The 21,847-nt window shown below is 33.9% G+C and overlaps 1 protein-coding gene, 1 long non-coding RNA gene and 1 pseudogene across 2 annotated transcripts; 2 read left to right on the top strand and 1 right to left on the bottom strand.

The window, feature by feature from the left end:
- Positions 1-1,192: 1,192 nt before the first annotated feature.
- On the bottom strand, positions 1,193-3,596 carry LOC120091593 (cytochrome P450 CYP82D47-like). Its single transcript, XM_039049691.2, has 2 exons — positions 2,070-3,596; positions 1,193-1,961 (listed from the first exon to the last, which is right to left on the bottom strand). The coding sequence occupies exons 1-2, from the start codon at positions 3,042-3,044 to the stop codon at positions 1,338-1,340; spliced, it is 1,599 nt and encodes a 532-aa protein (XP_038905619.1). The 5' UTR covers positions 3,045-3,596; the 3' UTR covers positions 1,193-1,337.
- Positions 3,597-8,458: 4,862 nt separating this feature from the next.
- Positions 8,459-11,036, top strand: LOC150033993 (uncharacterized). The gene is made up of 5 exons (XR_016531819.1): positions 8,459-8,838; positions 8,939-9,040; positions 9,599-10,199; positions 10,599-10,668; positions 10,917-11,036. It is a non-coding gene; the product is annotated as an uncharacterized LOC150033993 (long non-coding RNA).
- Positions 11,037-11,651: 615 nt separating this feature from the next.
- LOC120090831 (GDP-mannose 3,5-epimerase 1-like) lies at positions 11,652-15,382 on the top strand (annotated as a pseudogene).
- Positions 15,383-21,847: the final 6,465 nt, after the last annotated feature.

Here is a 21,847-nt window from a genome sequence, read left to right as displayed (position 1 = left end):
TAATTAATATCCCAATGTTATACTTGAAATTTAATTGAGAATGAATGTAAGTGAAATACTACTTTATTTTTATAAGGTAATTGATATATTATTGATATATCGATATCAAACTTGAAATGAATTTAGAATGAGCGTTTGTTGATATACTTAAGATGATTGATTGATGATTACTAATATACTATTGATACGTCACAATTAAATTCTAAATTATTTTTAAATGAATATCGATAAATTGCTGATGCACTGATGTAACACTTAGTATTGTATTTTTAACGAATGATGATATGCTAGTGGTACACTAATGATCTACTTGAGATGCATTTTTGAACTAGTACTGATACCAAATGTTATTCTTTAAGCATATCATTTTGAATAATACTTCTTATTTGATATATCAACAATATCATTAATATATATGTTTTTTCTTCTCTAAATATAGTATATCAATCGGTCAATATACACGAAATATTAGATACATACATTTTACAATTTACTTATTAAATCAAATGAAATTTACATGTTGTCAAAATCATATAAAAATTTTGGAAATAAAACAAATTAATTGATATACTTTATATATTGCATATTAGTTGACAAAATTAATACAATTAAGATATACAATCAAAATTAGATAAACAAATTTTAAAATACAAAAAAATTAATGTCGGAGCATGAATCAAACCATCAAAATCAAATTAATCAAATGAAAACAACTCCATAATATAAGAACAAAACAAAATACAAAAACAACTTTCACCCTGATACAATTAATTAAAATCATGATACACGAGTTGCATAATTAAATAATGTACTTTATATATTGATACCTATCATTAATTTTACTAAAAATAAAAAATAAAAATAAATTAGAATAAATTTAAGGGAAATACTAAAAATAAAAAATAAAAATAAATTAGAATAAATTGAAGGGGTAAATACATTTTTAAAAACCAAAGTCATGACTTCAAACTTTTTTGTAATTACAGGTGTGACAATCACATAACAATTACATAAAAATCAGATAACAATCATATAACAATCATATAAAAATCAGATAACAATAAAATTTTCAGGCGAAAATTATTTGACATGTTTGCAAAAAAGTAAAACTTAGGGACGCACGCCCAATTTTTAATTTTTTTTTATGAAAGTTGCAATTGCCCCTAAATTTAATAGAAAAAAATTAATAATATTTGATTAAGAAAAAAATATAGATATATATATTTTAATAATTAAATGATTAACCTTTAATGGTCTAATATATTGGACCGACCCAAACCCAACACAAGCTCGTACTGCACTATTTCATTTTGTCTGTAATCATTTTTGAAGCTTAATCATAGATAAACTCGAGCAGAAAGACGCGGAGTTAAAACAACTTCAAGTGGGGTTGTTTTCATACTTGTTATTCCAACACTCTCTTCCATATTGATTAGCTCCTGAGATGGCCTTCCAATTTCAAACCCATGAAGCAAATTTGCAAGCGTTAGATGAATAACTTGGTTGGAAAACGAAACTCCTGGGCACATCCTTCGGCCTCTCCCAAATGGTATCAACTGGGGACTTTGTCCTGTAACATCGAAATCCTTATGTGTTGTAAGAAATCTCTCTGGTTGAAATTTATCAGGATTCTCCCATACAAGCGGGTCTTTTTGAAGCTTTTTGAGATTCACTATTAGACGTGTTCTTCTAGGAATGTGGTAACCAGAAACATTACAATCTTCCATGGCCTCATGGAAGGCAGCAAGTGGTGCAGCAGGGTACAAACGCATTGTTTCCTTCACAATAGCTTGAAGATACAATAAATTTTTTACATCCGACTCTACTACCAACCTCTCTCTACCTACTTGTTCATCTAGTTCAAGTTGGGCCTTCTTTAGTGTATCTTCATTATTGAGAAGTAAAGAAAGAGCCCATGTCATGGTTACTTGTGTAGTGTCTGCTCCACCCAATATTAAATTCTACACAACAAGTTCCAAAACATTCAATGATCGCTGATAGAATCATCCTATCCCAACATGCTTAAAAGTATAATTAAAACTTTAAATGTTTAAAATAAGAATGCTTACCAAACATGTAGATTTGGTTAGAGTACCAACATCATAGCCAGCAAGTTCTTCAACATCCCGAACTCTGGACAACATCACATCCATGAAGTCCTCTTCCTTGTGCTCTCCTTCGCCACAATTATTATAATCTCTCCTTTCCTCATGTTCTCTAAGCCATTTATCAAGTGTCTTGTCCAAAACTTTGGCAGTCTTTTTCATAGCCTTTTCATAGCCTCCCAAATCCAACCAACTCAAAAACGGAAACGAATCTGACGGAACAAAAGCCATAAACAATTCGAGAAAATCCCTTAGCGCCACTTGAAACTGCACTCCCTCAGCACCATCGTCGCCGCTCCCTTCATAAGCAGTTGAAAATGGCTTTCCAACCACCATTCTAAAAATGATGTTCAAAGTTAATTCTCCAAACCAATTCTTCATCTCCACCAACACTTTCTCGCCTCCCTTGACCACCCATAACTCATGAAGTTTGTTAATGGAGCTTTGAACCTCCGATCTGCGGATGTGTTGTAAAAGGTCAAGGCGGTGGTTAGAGAGAATTTCATGGGTGGTTATTTTGCGGATATGGCGCCATAATGGACCATATTGGGAGAATGCAAACATGGTATTATCGTAGCCCATATGCTTTGCGGCTACAACCTTGGGGCGAGAGGCAAATACTCTGTCGTTTGTTGTAAAACACTCTTTCGCTATTTCCCAATTGCTTACAACCACAGCTCTATGGCTTCCCATTTTCAGCGTAAAAATTGGTCCGTAAGCATCCGCCATTTTCTCCAAGATTTTGTATGTTGGTTCAGAGCCACCTAAGAGATGAAGATGGCCGATCACCGGCCAGGCGCCACCGACTTCCGGTGGGTGAAGTTTCTTCCGTTGTTGGGAATTGGATAGTAATCTTCTAGATAAAACCCAGAAGAGAGCATAGAGAAACAAGAGAAAACTGATTAACATCCCGAGTGCAGTTTTGGAAGGTGATTCCATTCGCTTTGGCTCTGTTTTTTGGTTTCTGCAAGTCGGAATATTTTGAATTATTTGCTTCAAATGCAACCCAATGAAGGATATATAAATAAATGGCTTCTTGAATCTACAAAATGAGATCTGAAAGTTATTCTCTTTTTTATAATAATCCTCTCAATTCGACCCTTTCATTAAAAAAATTAAAACGTGTTAGGTTTTTAATATTGCTTTTAGTTTGCTTAAAAAAAAAAAAGAAAAAGAAAAAGGAAAACAGAAAAGATTATTTCTGGTTCTTAGTAATTTAAGTTTAATAACATATAATAATTTTAGGGGTGATCATCCGGCCGAAGTGGTTTTGGACAAAAACTGTCGTCGACCACTGACAAATCCTATTTTTATCGGTTAGGTCCGACAGTTTACGGAGACGTTGAAGACGTCGGCCGGCCGCGTTGGCGATTTTGTCGGTTCCATATTTCCGATGAAATGAGAAAAAAAGTGAAAAAAGAGAATAGAGAAGAAAATAAAAAATAATGAAGATAGAGAAAAATTGACAAAGAAAAAACATGAAAGAAAAATAAGAGAGATAGAAGAAAGATAATGTACTTTATATATTGATACCTATCAATAATTTTACTAAAAATAAAAAATAAAAATAAATTAGAATAAATTTAAGGGAAATGTATGGTAAATACATTTTTAAAATCCAAAGCCATGAGTTCAACTTTTTGTAATTACAGGTGTGACAATCACGTAGTAATCAAATAAGAAAAATAAGAATTTGGTAGGTTATCCTGAGAGATGGAAAGAAAAATAAGAGAGATAGAAGAAAGAAAAAGAAACAATGGAGATTGAGAAAAAAAAAAAGATGAAAAAAGAGGGAGGACAAGAAGAGAAATGGTGTAGTAAAAAAAGAGAAAAAAGAAAAGAAAGAATTTGGTAGGTTACCCAGAGAGTGTAAAAAAATTGAGAGGGTTTTCTTCGGAGTTGGGAGAGGATAAAATAGAGAGAGAATGTAATTAATTAATTGTTTTATAAATTCAAAGTGATTTTTTTTTTTTTTTTTTTTTTGAAAAACCACTAATAGTGCATGGTGTTGAGCATTAATGAGATATATCTTTACATGATTGTCAATTTTCCATCCTCTCATGTGTGCACGTTTTTTTAAAAAAATTAACTAACATGTAATATAATATTATATATATATTGAAGGGGTTGAATTTCTGAAGCAGAATCGCGACAAGAAGATCTAATGCTAACCCGTGAAGAAACACTTCTTCACGATTTCTTTAAATCTCACAGGATCCTGTAGTTTGTAATTGTATTGTACAAACATTTTATTTACTTAATAAAATATGAGATATTTTATTTGACATTTAGTAGCATTAAACCCACAAACGAATAAATTAACCTCCAAGGTTATCATCTATAGCTTAAACATACATGTGGATCATGTTTAAGTGATAACTTAAATGATCGTAGTAGATGGATATGGTTGGGTACCTTATCTTGGTGACACTACGAATATGGTCTGCTTTGTAGATGTTACAATTGTTGTAAAGTGCTACAAATGATCTGATCCTGATAATTCATGTGGAGACATGTGACCGGGGTATTTTATACAAAGGAGTTTGTATAAGACCAGACTACGAAATGACTAGTCTCATTATATAACGTCATTGATAATTGAGACTTACATTTCACCATGATATTCGAGATGAAATCAGTATCATTAATTCAATTTAACCAAAGGCAAATGAAATTTATAATACTTAAACAACAACTAAAACTAACATGTAGTTATAGCGGAACTAAGAGGTCGATCTACAAGAAACTTCTATTAATTAACAAGATTTGACTTTTGAATTCCAAATTGTAACAAATGGGGGAGGGGGGATTGTTGGTTTTAAAAAAACTAAGTAAAATCAAAATAAAAGCAATTATAACACAAACTTTCTTTTTTCTTTTTAGTAAAGATTCAATAGAAAGAGATTCTTGGGAAATCTTTATTAGCTAGGTTAATTCTATCATTAATCTTGAATAAATACATGAAAATTCAACATCCCATAATCGAATAGGGTAAAAATTCTAAAGATCCTATTAGCTAATTAACATGTATCATACCAATTAGCCCCAATCTAAGTAAAAAACACTTCAATTAAGCAAATTCATGTTAATTTCTTAGATTGCTTTGGAAACTAGGGTTCTCATGATTATGCATTCAAGAAACACTACAGAGTTAATTTCAAGAACGATTGTTTGAATGCTCCAACTTAAGAGATTTAAGAATTAATTTCAGAATAGAAGTCTGAAATAAATCAAGAAGACTTAATTTTGTAACCTATCTTACCATTATGCACGGTGCCAAACAAGATTTGCTAATAAGAAACTAATAGAATCAAGGCGTCAACTTTTGTCATTAATTTATATTCAAATTCAACTCAACAACATTCAAGGATGCAGAAAATCCAAGAAAATACGCAAAAGTTATCAAGAATTTTACCCTAGACTAGAAAATTCAAGACAATACACAAAAGTTCTCAAGCATTTGTTGGTGCATTCTGTCTTATAGCGTTGAGCTAGTATTGGGTATAGTTATGGAGAGAGCATTGCGACGCTCCGAGTGGTGCTGAAGCATGTTGAATTGGTTCAATTGAGAGGTAGAATGGTAATTTTCCAATTTATTTTCTTAAGTGATCCTGTTGACTCTATTAAGCTCCAAATTTCTCGTGATGACTCCAATGGTGTTGGGATTGGATTTTTACCTATAAAATAGATATTTTAAGCAAACAATTAACACAGGATTGAGGAGTTTAATACTAAGAAAATATTTCTTTTTAAAACTTATCAAAGTATCCCCAACTTAGTTCTTGGTCGTCCCGAGCAAGTTAAAAACTAGAAATATGCATTTATTCAAGCAAAATGTGAATTTGTTTATTTGTTCGTTGTTTGTTCAAACTTTCATTCACTCATTCAAATTGTCTATACATTCAATTGACTTACACAAAAATATTATTCTCATATCTTTTCTCAACAATCAAGAAAGTGATGATACAAATAAGCAATTAGAAATTTAACTTTTGCTAACAAAGAGTTGAAACTTGTTTTTGAAAAGAAAAAGTTTTTTTCTAGCAAAATTATGAAAGAAAGGAGTGCAAAGTTTTAGTTTATTTAATAGTCTAAGGCTAGTGGAAAGATTCTATATAACTCTCAATTCTAACTTAGTTATCAGTCTAAGATATACCTAAACTTGCAAAAAAAGAGAGACAATTCCAAGACAAGAGTGCCTTTTATAACCTCACGAACACAAATCTTGATTGGCATTTATTTTACTTAGAGGAATAGCTTTCACATTCACACCGTTGCGAACCTATCACTCTTTTCTTGTGGGCCCTAACAAGACACGATGGAGACAGCTCTTTTCACCTCTATCCATGCATACACACACGCGTTAGTGAAAGTTATGTTATTTTGCAAGCTTGCTTTAATTTTTTTATTACTAGCAACCTTTTCTTTTTGTTAACACTAGGCCACTTTTATTCCTCTTTGTCGAGACTTGCTTCTAAAACAAGTTGGCTGTTCTCAAGACCAAAAGTTGTCCTATCGGGATGACAACAAAAAAATTAAGTAGACATTACATTTCTAAAAGTCTAGGATTCTAAATAAATCTAAAAGCTAAGTATTCGTTTTTTTATGAAATTAAAAGGAAAAGAATTTTTTTTTTTTGAAAAATGGTTCCAAAATTTTGTTAAAAATGTTCAAAAGGTCTAAAATTTTGTTTATTTCTTTACTAAAAACAGTGCGTCATCAAAATTTCATCGATGGAAAAGAAATGATTGTATAAATCAAATGACGGTAAAACAAAATTAATGTGATTCTTTTATTGTGTGTTTTCATGCATTCAATCATTCACGCATTTATTCATTCAAAGCAAAATAGTCTTTTGGAGCATTAAGAATCCAATGATTATGTTTTCAGAGAATCAAAGTTATGCTATCAAAATGTAGCTAAGCCTCAAATATATCAGGATACGTCAATTCAGAGTCTCAAAATTTCATCAAGATAACAAAATATCAAAATGAAAAAAATCAAAATTTAAATCTAACCCGAGCTCAGATGCTCAAGGGTTCCGCACATGCATTTATATATCATTATAGGACAAAAAAAATTTAAGTAAGACTCATTTTTCTATAAAAAAAATATAAAAAACATTCAAGCAATATTTCCACCTCAACTTAAAAATTGAACATTGTCCTAAACGTTTAAGCGGTTCAAGGAAAAAAAAATATATATATATACTTTCAGAGCGACCAAGAAACTCTATGACCAAGTTTTCTTCACATTGCATTACACCGTTTTTTTTTTATTATTGTCTTACATAATTGAAAATGGTGGAAATCAGGAATCTAGAAATGACATACCCCACCACAGATTACAATACCTAACGTAGGATATGGGATGTCATCAATATATAACCATAAAATCTGTTGACAGACTTAGAACAACAAAACATATTTATCAAAATAGATGGCAACTAAAAACTTGCTTAATAAATATTATTATAAATATCGATAGAGTTTCTCATGAAATTTGAGTAAAATAGGCTATGTATAAACACTTTCAAAATATTTTGTTATATGTACAAAAACATCTATCAATTTCGATCTTTATAATGTATCTACCGAGATGTATAAACTAAAATTTTTGATATCAACATCTTCGTGGGCCATTCAAGAAGTTATAAATTGTCATATCAAACTTGTAACATCCGGATCAAATTTTAGATCATGACAATGCATGTGCATTTTATTTTAATGTTATTTTCGCTTTTTATTGAGGCCTTATCTCTTAGTTTATTAGGCTGAGAAAATTATTGATTTAGAAAATTATATTTTAGTAAATTTTGTCCATTAGTGTGACAATAATTGAGAAGACAAGTCAAAATTGTTCTCATATTATTAACAAGTAAAATGTGATCATCGATTAGAAAAATAAAATCACATTGAACAATAGACTATTTTTTGTCATTCCGTTCCTATCATTTCACTTTATTCACGAAACCCAATCTCATTCTCATCAAACCTCACTAAAGGGAATGATTTGAGAATATAGGTTTGCTTGAGCTGATTGCACTTTTCAGTTTTCATCCCTTCATCGGTGCCTATTATTTGTTCGATAATAAATATTTAGAAAAACATATCTTTAGTTTTGTTCTTTTATCTATTTTGAAATAAAAGTTATCTAACACATAGCCACCACTACAAGAATTTTGGACTTTAATATTGGCCGTAAAAAATGAAATCGGATGTATAATGTTGGTTTTTTTTTTTAAAGCGGATCTTTAATGTCAATTTTAAACCGACACTGTAAGGGTACCAACGGACATTGTAGGGGTACCCTTAATGTCGGTTTTAAACCGACATTAAAAATCCACTTAATTTATCCTCTCACTTTCTATTTTCCCCCAATTTTTTTTCATTTCCCTATTCACTCTCCCCCTTTTTTCTTTTTCCTCTCATTCTCATACTTCCCTCCTCAACCCTCTTTTTTCTCCCTTCTTTCTTCTAAACCCTTGCCATTCGTCCGTCGATCGTGGGTGAAGAGTCTGTCATGGTGCAGATATGGCCTCCTTGTAGATCTGTTCATCGTGCAACCTGCGCCGCCGCACCCAATCGCCTGGATATGCTACTCATTCTGTCGGATCTATTGCTCATTCTGCTCGGATCTACTGCTCGTTTCACCGAAGCGCCATAGCCATGTGCCGTTATTCGCATATCTCCGTCGCACGCGCCGCCAAGTTCGTTCTTGGCCAAAAATCCCCGTAATTTTCACTACTCTACTTTTCAATTTTTCAATTTGGCCGAAAAGGAATCCATCGGAAAGAAAAAAGTTAATAAATACCTTTTAACTTTTGAAAATAGAGCTCTAACAAATGAGATCAAAGATTTTTGTGATAGTTGCAAGCCAACAAATTGGGACTTGCACCCAAACCTCCAACGCTCACACCATCAGCGGCAAACCAGGTCCTCTCATCCCTTGCTCCAACAAGCATATTTCCATTGTTCCCCTTCAAAATTTCTAATATTACATGCAATCTTCAAACTCTCATTCCTAATTCGACTTTAACATTAATTTGATGGGCTGTAAAGAAGTTTTTAGATGAATAAATATATAAGAGCTCCTTTGTCTTTTATGATAGTGTGACAAAATATTGTAGAGCTCCTAAAAAAAGCAACTGTTTTACATATAGCACTTTTCAGCTTGTCATAGATGAGGCTAAAATATATAGTGATGTATTTTATTTAGTAAGAACAATTGCTTCAGACTAACTAAAGAAAATGTAAAACATACCATCATTTGGTAGCTTTTATTCAAGTTCTTATTGTTAGTTTCTATTGCCTTTTGGTCTTGTCACAATTGAATATTGTTTTGCTGATTTTTCATGTTTGCTGTTAATACCTTGCCTACTTGTTTTTTATTATCTGTGTGAGTTTCTGTACTGTTATTGACTATAGTTCTTCTATGTCTTTCATCTTGAGCAAGCTTTAATGAGTATTCTTTTATGGATTTATCTTTTCCAGTTGATATTGGATAATGTTCTCTTGCTTCCCTCAAGTAGCCAAACGATTATAGGTAAGCCAACAGTACCAAGTGCAGTTGTGCAACTCCTTTAGTTGGTGGAGTTCAATTGGAGTGTCTCTTTGTTCTTGTTTTCTATCCCTAAAACTTGTCTGTGGATTTTTTTTTTAGTTTCTTTGTTGTTTGATTGTGGAGAAAAGACATCAAGAAAGAGGCAAAATGGGTATGTTTCTATAGTGGCCACTTTGAACAAGTGGAAGAAGAAATAGGTAAAATGGGTATTTGGGTTTGTTTACTTCAAGATTTTTGTTCTAGTTTAGTACTTCAAAACTCTCCTTCTAAGTTTCTTCAGACATTCTTCACATAGGGTAGTATAGGGATTTGTGGAGTCATTTAGCAATTTTTGAGAAATAGAAGTGTTATGTAATTGTTTCTATTATTGTTTCATAATAATTTATGAACTTGAAGAAGCAACAAAATTTAATTTCGTATTAGAGAAAATATATTTTTCCAAATACTATAGGTCTTGAAGAACATCGCTTGGAGAAGAGCAAATTTCAAGAACATCATTTTGATGTTTATGAGAAATGCAAGAACGGAGAGGTATTTTCTTAACTTAGTTATGTGTAAATCCTGATCTATTGATTGATTGTTGGATGTTTAGATTTTGTTATTATTCCATAGAACTACATGTTAGAATTGTGATATGTTTCCATCTATTAGATATTTTATTCATTGTTAGCTTTTCTTGAAGTATTTATAGAAAGAGTCTAACTCTAAGGACACGAGTCTCGAAATATATCTGAAATTAATCTTTAGAATTCTCGTTTCTTATTTGATAGATGGTTGTTAAGAGTTCTCCTTTCTTATGATAACTACTTATGTTTGTTGGCTTTTGAGATCACTTCTTTCTGTAGATGGTTTATTAGGATATTTGTTTGGATTGATGAAATTTTGAACTTTGCTGAGTTTTTGTTTTTTGGCTTTTCTTTTCATTGATAGGAACTGAGTCCATGAATCTGGAGGTATAAGATCGAATGCCCATGTGACAACTTTTAAGATTTGAAGTCAAGTGAGTAATCAGATCTGAGTTTTTGTAAATCATTATTGTTTATGTTTGAATATCTGAAGAAACCTACAAAGAGAGTTTATGTAAATCATTGTTGTTTTTGTGACAACTTTTGAGATTTGAAGTACATTGTGAGCTAAATTTGCTTATTGATGTATGTGTTCTTGAATATTCATTTTTTGGGAATTCTGATAGTTCTGTTGAGAACAAGTGGTTGTGGAATATTATTGGGAGTGTGTTTCTTTGAACAGGTTCAAGGTAATTTTTTTGTTTTGTTGTGGTAGCATCGTTATGCTACCAAAAATTTTTCATCGTCTTCATAGCTCATATCAAGGTAACCAAGCTTCTCTTCTTCAAGATCTTAAAAAAGAAGATTCTCTCATTTATTCAACTATTGAGTTTTCTTGTTTTGCAGGTGCAACAAAGGAGTAAAGATTTGGTATCACAACCTCTTTATGCTTTTTCTTGGGGAACTCTATATCCAACACATTCAATACAAGAATTTTTCCTTGAATGTACCAATATGCACATTCCCAATAAACATTGTTAGTTGAATATAAATTCTAATCACATTTTCACTTTCAATCCTTTGTCTGAAACGTTTGATGTTTGTGATTGTATGAACAACAATGGTCAGACAAAGATGCCTATAACCAGACATTGCTGAAGCTGGGGGGTCTGTTCAAGAAGAATTATGAAGGGATCCATACTTACCAAGTGGAGAGGGATAGTAAACTGGCTGAGAAAATTCTTGTAGCTGGTCCAATTTTGTAATAAAATGGTAAATGAAGCTCTTCAAGAATTTGGATGATATCATGAAATGATTGGTGTTGGGTGGATTTTACAAATGTAAGTGTGAAAGTTTCAAAGTTGAGAGGTTTTATTCATAAACAAGATATCAATCTTTCTTCCATGTGTAGAAGTTTTTTTTCCCATTAGGCATCGATTCTCGTTTCTCGCAAGTACTGCTCGACCTATGATGGTTAATGTTTGGAATGGAAATTTTACCCTACAACCCAGATGTTAAAGTGTCACGTAGGCACTTGGGTATATGGTTTGTCAGTGTGACAAGTTTATAGTTTTGTGGTAACTTTGTGATTATGAAAGTTTGTTCCTTTTTTTTTTTTAATCAACTTAAGAATTAAACATGACATATTTTAAGCCTCAGTCACTTTGGTAATGTAAATAGGTCAAAGAGCATTATTTAATTTGAAAGATTGGATAAAAGACAAGGTATGAGTTCCTACCCCATGTTTATACAATGTAACATTTATAATTGTGCTACTAGTTAAGATAAATATGATATGTTACTTATTTGTAAGTTTTGAGGCTATATTAATTGTTTTGGCTTCTTTCTTAGACACTTGGATGTATAGTTTGTGGGTGTGACATGTTTATAGTTTCGTGGTTACTTTGTGATTATGAAAGCTTGTTTGCTTGTTTCTACCTATTTGATCCATTGCTCAATCTTATTTAATTATGATATAAACTTTGGAATTCTTTTTTGTTATGCGTTGGATTTTGACCATTATGACTTTGTACTGATTGTGTGTGTATTTTGCATATTAAGTTGTGAAGGTTTTGCACATTGCTAGGCGTTTGAAGAGCAAAGAGCATTACATCATTACTTCTGACTGGAAGAAGAACGAACACATGATAGAGGATATGTTCTACCATGAATTTCATCTTGTTGATCTCAGAGAAAGTTGACCATGTCTATAATCTGGCTGCTAATATGGGTGGTATGGGCTTCATCCAATTCAATCACTCTGTTATTATGTATAATAACACCATGATCAGCTTAAATATGCAAGCTACAAGAATCAATGGAGTTAAGAGGTTAGTTTTGAAGGAAACTTTTCTCAATTCATGGTGTTTAGGCATGCTTTTGATCTTTAAGGGTACAAGGTTGGTTGGTCAATGTTTTTATGCATTATAGTTATGGCTTGTCGGGGGGGGGGGGGTTATGATGAGCTAGAAATTTTTTAAATAGAAATATTTTGTATTCTAAATATTTTTAATCTGAGTTATTCCCTCCTTTGTTGTTGATTTTGTGACTACCAATGGGAAAGGAAATACCCAACATATAATTTGATCTTCTATAATGTGAGTGCAGGTTTTTCTATGCTTCTAATGCTTGCATCTACGCTGAATTTAAGCAATTGGAAACTAATGTGAGCTTGAAAGAGTCAGATGCTTGGCCTACTAAGGTTCATATATACTTATGTGTTAATGATTTTGAAACAAAATAACTATTAGATATGTGCTTATAAAACCGTGTTAACGTTTGTTTCGTAGCCCCAAGATGCTTATGGTTTGGAGAAGCTTGCTATAAGGAAGTTGTGCAAACATTATATTAGGATTGGTGTCCTAATTCTCCCGGAGTCTCGAAGTTTGTAATATGTACACATTGTTATCAATAAAGTAAGAGTTGTTTTATTTGACATTTACTCATATCCAATAAACAAAGCTCCATGGTTATTGTATGTAAACTTATGCATGTATATGTGATATACAAGTGGATCATGCCTTAAGTGATAATCAAAATAGGTCTGTAGTATAAGGATTAAGGAGGGATACCTGATCCTGGTGACACTACGGATATGGCCTACTTTGTAGAGGTTTGCAAGTGTTGTGAACTACTACAGATGGTAGATCCTGACCATTTATGTGGAAACATGCAAGCGGAGGTGTCCTATACAAAGAGTTTGTATAAGAACAGGCCATGAGATGATTCGTCTCTATATATAACGCCGTTGATACTTGAGACTTACATCTTACCTAAACGACCATAGGTGACATGAGCTCAATCCTGAGTGTTTTGGGAACTCCCGCCTTTAAGGGCAGTCCTTTGATTAGTATGGGTGAGAGTGGCCAAATTCCCAACTCAACATGTCTACCTTTTTAGGGACTTGTCTGATTTGGGAGCTGGGAACTCAGTTACACAAGATGAAATTCACTCCTTCCCTGAAGCAGGGGTAAGTAGATAGATTGCTCTTTTAAGGGCTGATTTCAGGGCTTGAACATAGTGACCATAGCTTCTCTTTCGAAGAGGAGACTTAATCATAGTAGGACTATGACTTATGTTCATTAGAGGGATCAGTGGTACTTAATGACTTATATGTAACTACAGGGGCATAACGGTTATTGGCCCAGCTGTACTTATGAGCGATCTGTGAAAGGTTATCGTACTTTTGATTGGTTGATATGGACACATAATATATATGTAGTAAGGAGAGTTCATTTGTTGGTCTTTAGTGGAGTGCCTGGCAGTTAATGGATGGTGGATCCCGTGATTAAAGAGTTTGGTCAGTTATTCACGTACCGTTGGTGCTTCGAGCTACAGGTCCATAAGGTCCCCTTGGTAGCTCAATGGATTCAAGTTGAGAATCAATTCTTGGTGTTGATTTGAAATGTTCAAATTGACAAGAGGAAATCCGATTATATATGATATGATCGATATGATGTATGAGGTACATCAAGTGGAGGATTAAGTAAATGAGATTTACATTAAGTACCATGAAATAGAAAAAGAACTATGGTTTATATGTTTCATGAGATGAAATATTAAAATTATAGGTTATAAATATATTATGGTAGGTTGGTTATCATATATATTTATAATAATATTAATTATTGGATAATTATGTCTTTTTTTCTAATAACTAATTGAGTGGGGGGTTATTGTTGGTTTCATGATAACCATAAGATAAAAGAAAAAATGTTTTCCTAAATTTAGAAGATGTTATGAGAGTTTCTATTCTCGAAAAAAACTCACGGAAAGGATGTCAAATGAATAGGATTCACTAAACGATAGCTGAAGAAAGATTAAACGATCGTGGAGTGACATTACATGATAGTTCACTCAACTAACCATTAGCTAAACGATCGTGGAGCATTTGTTAAACATTGGGCATCGTCTATACGATAGACTTCGGTCATCTCTCACTTGCTCAATCATTTACATGATTGTTATTCCTCCAGTCTATTCCTTAAACCGAGTCCACACAAAGCCCACACTTCTGGATTCTCACACCGAGAATACCAAGGTAGCCATTGTGGTGGTGTCTTACTCAACTCGACTATGTCGAGGTTTTTGGAGGCCGTTCGTTGAGTTCGTAGTGTTCATGTAGTGCTTGCTGATTAATCATGTTGTGTTGTGGTCGCTACGTTAGAGTGTTCGTGTGTTGCAGTCTTGGAGATTGTTCGAGCGTTCGGGATTGAGGGAGATTAAAGATGAGTCTTCAAAGGTATGATATTCTTTCCCTTGATCTTATTGTAAAGCATGCTGTAATTTTGTATTGTGCATGACTTGTAAGTTTCCATTTCATTATTGTAATTGTATATGTTCAAATAAAAATGGAATTTGGAATGATCATTCTGCTGCTCATGGAAATCCTCATGTTCGATTTCCTTCACATTATACTAAGAATTTCGGCATTGAGTGCCGAATTGGGAGGTTCCACAATATTTATGGTCCATTTGTAACATGGAAAGGTAGATCCAAATGCAAGAAATGGTTATGTTATCTCTATACAATTCATAGAGTAAGATCAAATGCTATCGATTCATTCATATAGGTGGAAGGGAAAATGCTCCTGCTGCATTCTATAGAAAGGCCCTCACTTCTGTAAACAAGTTTGAGATGTGGGGAGATGGTCTTCAAACAAGATCTTTCACTTTCATTGATGAATGAGTAGAAGGTGTTCTAAGGTAAGAAAGCTCAATTGTTGTAAATTCCATGTTTAAAATTTGTTCTTTCTTGGATTTGGTATAATCTTAAGCACCTCAAGAGTTTCAAAGGTGGAAAGAGTTTGAGACATTTGGAGATACCCTTCAAGGACTTTGGGATTAGTTGGGGTGGGCTATGTACATAATGTAATAGGAAAATAACCTTAGTTTAAGTAGTTTTTGGCTTATTAGTTTCAGCTCAATTCTAGCTAAGGGAAAATAATTAGTGTATATTTTGTGTTATGAGCAACTTCTGTATATAAACTTTGAAAGGTTGGAATTGTATATTAAGTTTGTGAAGATCTGCAACATTGAAGAACAAATGGTATATTTTCCTGATGTTCAACATTCTTTAATATGTTTTTTAAGTTCTTATTATATGTTGTTTGCCCATTTTTCTCTACTTGCAGGAAGTCATGCTTTCAATTTGGGCCGAATCTATGGTGGATGGTGGAGAGAACATAACGAAGGAGCAATTGAAAGACTATTGGGAAAATACTATATAATGACAACAAGTGTGTGTGCACATTTGTTTTTTTATTTTGTTTTTGTTTTTGTTTTTGTTTTTGTTTTTTTTTTTTTTGGGGGGGGGGGGGGATATTTACAAGTTTTAGTTTGTATTTTCTAGTTTAAAAGTAAGTTCTCGCTCTTGTTTGGATCAAAATTTTAATTTTTTTATATAACGCTTATGAGTTTTGATAATTTGTTAATTACCTTGGTTTTAGAGTTAAATTATCATCTCCAATTCCTCTTTTATAACTTATTATTATGGATTTGTGAAAGCAATTAAGGATTTATTTTGTGCATGTACAGGTTGATTACCTTGGTTTTAGGGACGTGTCATTTTTAACTTTGTGATCGATATTAAAAATGGATTGGACAATAATTATATCGAATACACGGACAATAATTCTGGACAATAATTGAAAAAACGGACATGGTATTTATAAAAAATGAACAATAATTGAAAAAAATGGACATTAATTTTGGGCTTTAATGTTGGTTTAAAACCGACATTAAAGATAGTGTTATTAAAGCCCTTTAATATCGGTTTTAAACCAACATTGTACACCCTCTTCAACCGACATTAAAGCCTAGAATTCTTGTAGTGGATAATTTTTATTCAGGATGTTATAGCAATTCAAAACACATTAGAGATAAACAAAGAAGGAATAAAATAAGAACAAAAACACATAGTTTGGTAACCCAGTTCGGTGCAAATTTACCTACAATTTAGGGGTGCCAAGGAAAGATAACTTCACTAATATAATGTCAAGCAATTACGACGTTGTACATGTTTGTAAATAGATCAAAATTACAACAACGAGTGAAAAAGCTTAACTCTTTTAATGATCTCATAAGCTCCCCCTGAGTATGAGACTCCCTCTCAATGAAATTTAGACTCCTCTAAGTATGTGAATATTAGTGAATGATTACTTAAGCTCCCTCTAACTATGAGACCCCCTCTCACCAAAACTTTATCTTTCTACCTTCAAATGAATACCACTTCATTTGATGAACTTAGGCTCCTTCTAAGTTTGAGGATCCCTTCTCAAGTTGTAGTAGAACGACTCGGCAAGAACTTGAGAGACACTCAAGATCTACAATAGAAAAACCTTCATAGTTGCAAGATTGACACACTTGTGATTTCCTTTGACATGACCATAAAAATAATAACTATAATATTCTTTTGAACGACCAACTAAAAACTGAAGCAATACCTTCTTACATATGCACAATGAAAAAAATGCAAAGAGAGAACCTTAAAATAGATTTGACAATGTTCAGAAAAAGGAAAGAAAATTGAAAGAATAAATAGCTAGGATTTTTTAGACAATGAAAAAAATATTAGGGAGAACCAATAATCTAAGGGAGAACATACTACCTAGAACAACAATTGTAACGACATCCTGAAGGACAAACCAATATACAAAATGACAAATGTCACAGAGAATACCAACCACCACACTCTTAAACAAATATAGCCAATATCAAATAAAATCTCTAACAAACTCCCTTTTTTACTATTAATTTTTAAGGAGAGGCAATCTAGTCACACACATTACAAGCTGTTACAGAAAGACTCGAAAATAAGAACATCGTTGCAGGCAGTTGAACTGTTGTCGACATCTTTCTGTTATGTGTTGTAATCACCAGAGCTTCATCGTTGACTATACGCCTGCATATAAAAAGAAAACGAATGTGAGATGAATGAAAAGGAGAGAATAAGAAAACGAGAGAGTAAGACATTCGTCCTATAATGACTTTGAAGAAGAAGTAATAAAAGGGACCCTCCTGATTTGCACAGTGGATGTAGGCGTTTGGCCGAACCACTTAAACTTCTATGTCTTTTCTCTCTAACTCTACGATCGTTTAGCATTTACTAAAGTCTCATTTACATGATCATGTAATTCCTATCGCTTCGTGTACTCGATCGTTTAGCTTCGCGTCCAATCGTCTATACGATCGTTTAGCTCATCAGTTGTTGTCTACAGAATCGTCTAGCTCCAATCAACTGTTGTCTACATGATCATTTTGTGCTTCATCCTATCGTTTACATAATTGAACTATTGTTTAGTTCTTGGAGCTTCATCTACACGATTGAGCTGTCATTTGTTAAATGATAGAAGAATTTCAAGCCTCGAGCATATAGCCTCCCTTGACATTTGGATTGTTCTTTACCGTTAATTTTGAGTAATTTGTGATTGTGAACGTGAAGATCATAGCCATTTGGGACACCAAGTAGTATCAGAGCTCAGTGAATAGTTTAAGATAGATCCAAGATTTGAATTCTTGCATACTTCGTTTCCTAATAGTCAATCTTGAAGATCAAGAATGGAAACTACCATATATGAAATTGAGAAGTTCAATGGTAAGACAAACTTTGAATTATGGAAAGCGAAAATTAAAGCAATCTTGGGATAGCAGAAGGCTCTACTGGCCATTACGGACCCTGCAAAGTACCCAGAAACACTCATTGAGGCAGAGAAAGAGACAATTGAGGTAAACGCATATGGAACCATTGTCTTGAATGTCACAGACAACGTTTTGAGGCAGATTGCAGACCAGCCTATTGCGTATGTGATAACTGGCAGAAATGCACGTTATTACAGTGCTAAGTTATAAAACAATGCAGGATTACGATGATAAAAATATACAAGATTGAGTCCAAAAAAGCATTAAATTCATAATATTGCGGTTGCATGCGTTCATCGCATTAAAACAACTAACTTGTGTATTTTTGTGCAGAATATGCGTTGACGAAAGGAAGAAAATGCGATCTAAAGAAATCAACGGTCGAGCGCATCAAGAGATTGCGTTAACGCAAGGCTATGCGATCATTTACGCTCGCGATTATCTACTCAAGAAGGTTGCCGCATACAGCCGGTGCATCCTGGATGGGCCTATTGCAGTCGTTCGCCAAGAGCATGGGGTGTGTCATGATGTTATTTGCATTTTCTGCTCTGTCTTCTAATTGTTCCACTATGTTGGGATTTCTCTCTTGTTGTTGATGTCGGCGGTTGTCTCTTCTTCTTCTTCAGAAATTTCTCTCAATCTCTAGGTCGTAGTTGGGCTCCGGAACTTATCCTTTGCTCATATGACACCCACTTCTTCCCTTACCAAAGAAGAGACAGTCACAGAGATGGAAAGCTGCAAAGAAAATAAAAAAGTTACCGTTAGCACAATATGTACTGCCGTAGTCTCCGGCAACGGCGCCAAAAACTTGATGGGCTGTAAACGCGATGAAATAATGGTATGAAATTGCGGTGGTGAATTATGAATTGCACATGCAAGTTTTCCTAGTAAAATCCAAGTATAAATCCTACTGGATTTCCTAGTAAGCCCAGGGTCGAACACAGAGACTACTGAGACACTATGCATTAGTAAATTTTGATTCCTTTGCGGTGGCGAAAATCAAATAAGTTTGTTTGGTATTTTGTTTTAAGTATAAATTCTATGCAACGAAATTGAGTAAAGAGTTGATGACAGCAAAAGTTACAATAAGTATGCAGGAAACGGGTTGAGAAGGGATTTAGCTAACACTTCCTAAGATTTCATTCAAGCTATGCGATCATGCTACACACACACAACAGTAAATCATCTTCCAATACAAATTCCATAGTTATTATTTCTAGGACGCATGCGATATATACGATGATGACTTATTCCTAAGTCTCTATTCTTGTCTATGTGATGATGAATGATGCACACATACACAAGGTGACCACATACTATCATATCATATCTCTATGGTGCATGCGATGTGTTAATAGCAAACAAAACTTATTCCTATGTTTCTATCTCTTGCTTATACGGTTCTAATCTCTCTCCCGAACCTAGATTCTAATATGACTTTCCTAAGCCTAGATTCTATCCTTAGACCACCCTCCTGAGCATCTTTAAAGGACGAATGACGCATACATATTATAAGATGATCACATAAAGTGAAGATCTCTGGTCATGCTAGCTAAGTATTTCTCAACCTATTCAGAAATTTAGTTACTCATGTGAAATGTGAAGAGATTGAACAGATGTTGAGATGAAAACTCCATTTTATAACTAAAGTCAAAATTCAAAACAATAATGGAAAGTAGGGATAAGAAGCCTGGTAGCAATGTCTTGCTTCCCGAGGCTTTTACACTGTCTTTTACTCTACTCTGCCCAAAAGAATGTTCTTGCTTCCACAAGTGTAGACCCTCTCTTCGTTTACAGTGCCTCCCAGCAGTCTTTCGAGCTTCCTAAGAGTTATCTCTAGGCGTCCTCTTCTCTTCACTCGCCTCCGCCTTCTTCTAAGTGTAAGAAAACTATGAACAACGGCTAACTATCTTCTATATGGCGAACTCTCTATATGGCTAAGCTTGTTTATCGATGGTGGCCTTTGGTATTTATGGACATCAAGGTGAAGAAGTTTTTCTCTCTATTGATTGCAATGATGGGAGGTCATTAAGTCTTCTATCTAATGCGTCGATTAATGTTCACTGAAAAGTTAAGTGTACTTGCTACAGTGTGTCGTTAACAGCTTGTCAACTTAATTCGGATTCGACCGTCGCCAGCTTTCCCTCCCATCATGATTTATTATGCTTTCACCTTGATGCATCATCCTTATTTGGCCACCTTCTTGAACAAATCTTCGTGAGCGCATACGATCGCTTAGCTTTGCGGTTGCAATCTTCTATTGTGCTCGGGTGCCAAATTCCTTGGACCGCAATTTTCTTTGCGCCAATGCATTTTTCTGCACAAAAAAGGTAAATTAGCTGCTTTAATGCGATGGGTGCATGCGATCCCAACATTCTCAACTTAAAACTATCGGACACGATTTTGCATATTTTTACCGTCGCATTCCCACATTGTTTTATATCTTTACGTTGTAATAATGTGCATTTTTGCCCGTTACAAATCTCCATGCTTCGAAACTTCATCACGAACGACTCAACAAACTCAAACACTTTGAATTACAGACTCGGTTGCTTGTTAATTATGCCCAAAAATGCTAGGGCCCTTGCAAATTAACACTTTGTAATCGAAAAGAAAGCTTTAAACAGAGGCAATTAAACCCATAAACATTCATCAACAACCATCCACAAACACATTTAACACTTAAATGCAATGTAGAAAACCCACCACGACTGTAAAGGATGTTCAAAATAGAAATGGGATTTGGAATATCTGAAAAACCTGGCTCTGATACCAATTGAAGGAAATCAGACATGAGGATTTCCATGAGCAGCGGAAGAATTGTTCCAAATTTCATTCAAAATTGAACAACAACAATTACAGTCCAAGAACGAAAACTAATAGGTCATGCATAACAAGAAATTACAACATACTTACAAAGAGGATTAAAGGATAGAGTATGCATACCTTTGAAGAACCATTCTTTAAACTCCCCCGATCAATTTACAAGTGTCCACAACAACACAGCCCTTGAACGCAACGACCGGTGCAACAAGATCACAAGCATGAACATAATGAACACAATGACCATGAACCCAACAAACGACCTTCAGATCCTCGAAATCAATCGAGTTGAGTGAGAACACCACCACAATGGTTACCTTGGTATTCTCGATGTGAGAATCTAGGAGTTGTGGGCTCTGTATGGACTTGGTCAGAGGAAGAGACTGGAGGACAACAATCGTGTAGACGATCAAGCAAGTGGGAGATAGGAAGTTATCTATCGTATAGACGATATGCTCGATCGTGTTGTAAATGAAAGCCTATCATATAGAAAATGCCACACGATCATTTAGCTATAACCAGCTGATGAACTATCATATAGTTGATGATGGGAAATTGGAAACCAATTTTACTCGACGGCCAACTTCCTTTGGATGCGTTATGTGATGTATGTTCCTGAGATATGCGTTGATAGTCATGCTTCGATGGTCATGCGTTGGAATGAATATGCATTAATAAATGTATGCGATGACCATGCGTTCTGCCACAAGTT

The sequence above is a fragment of the Benincasa hispida genome, chromosome 9 (assembly GCF_027475165.1).
Source record: "Benincasa hispida cultivar pf3 chromosome 9, pf3_genome.v1.1, whole genome shotgun sequence".
NCBI lineage: Eukaryota > Viridiplantae > Streptophyta > Magnoliopsida > Cucurbitales > Cucurbitaceae > Benincasa > Benincasa hispida.
Note: the sequence above shows the minus strand (reverse complement) of the source record. Positions and strands in the feature narration are given on the sequence as shown.

Coding starts and splice junctions, on each gene's coding strand:
- LOC120091593 (XM_039049691.2), bottom strand. CDS start 3,044: ATGGAATCACCTTCCAAAACTGCACTCGGGATGTTAATCAGTTTTCTC. Junction 1,962..2,069: donor TAACCAAATCTACATGTTTG/GTAAGCATTCTT, acceptor CTTGTTGTGTAG/AATTTAATATTGGGTGGAGC.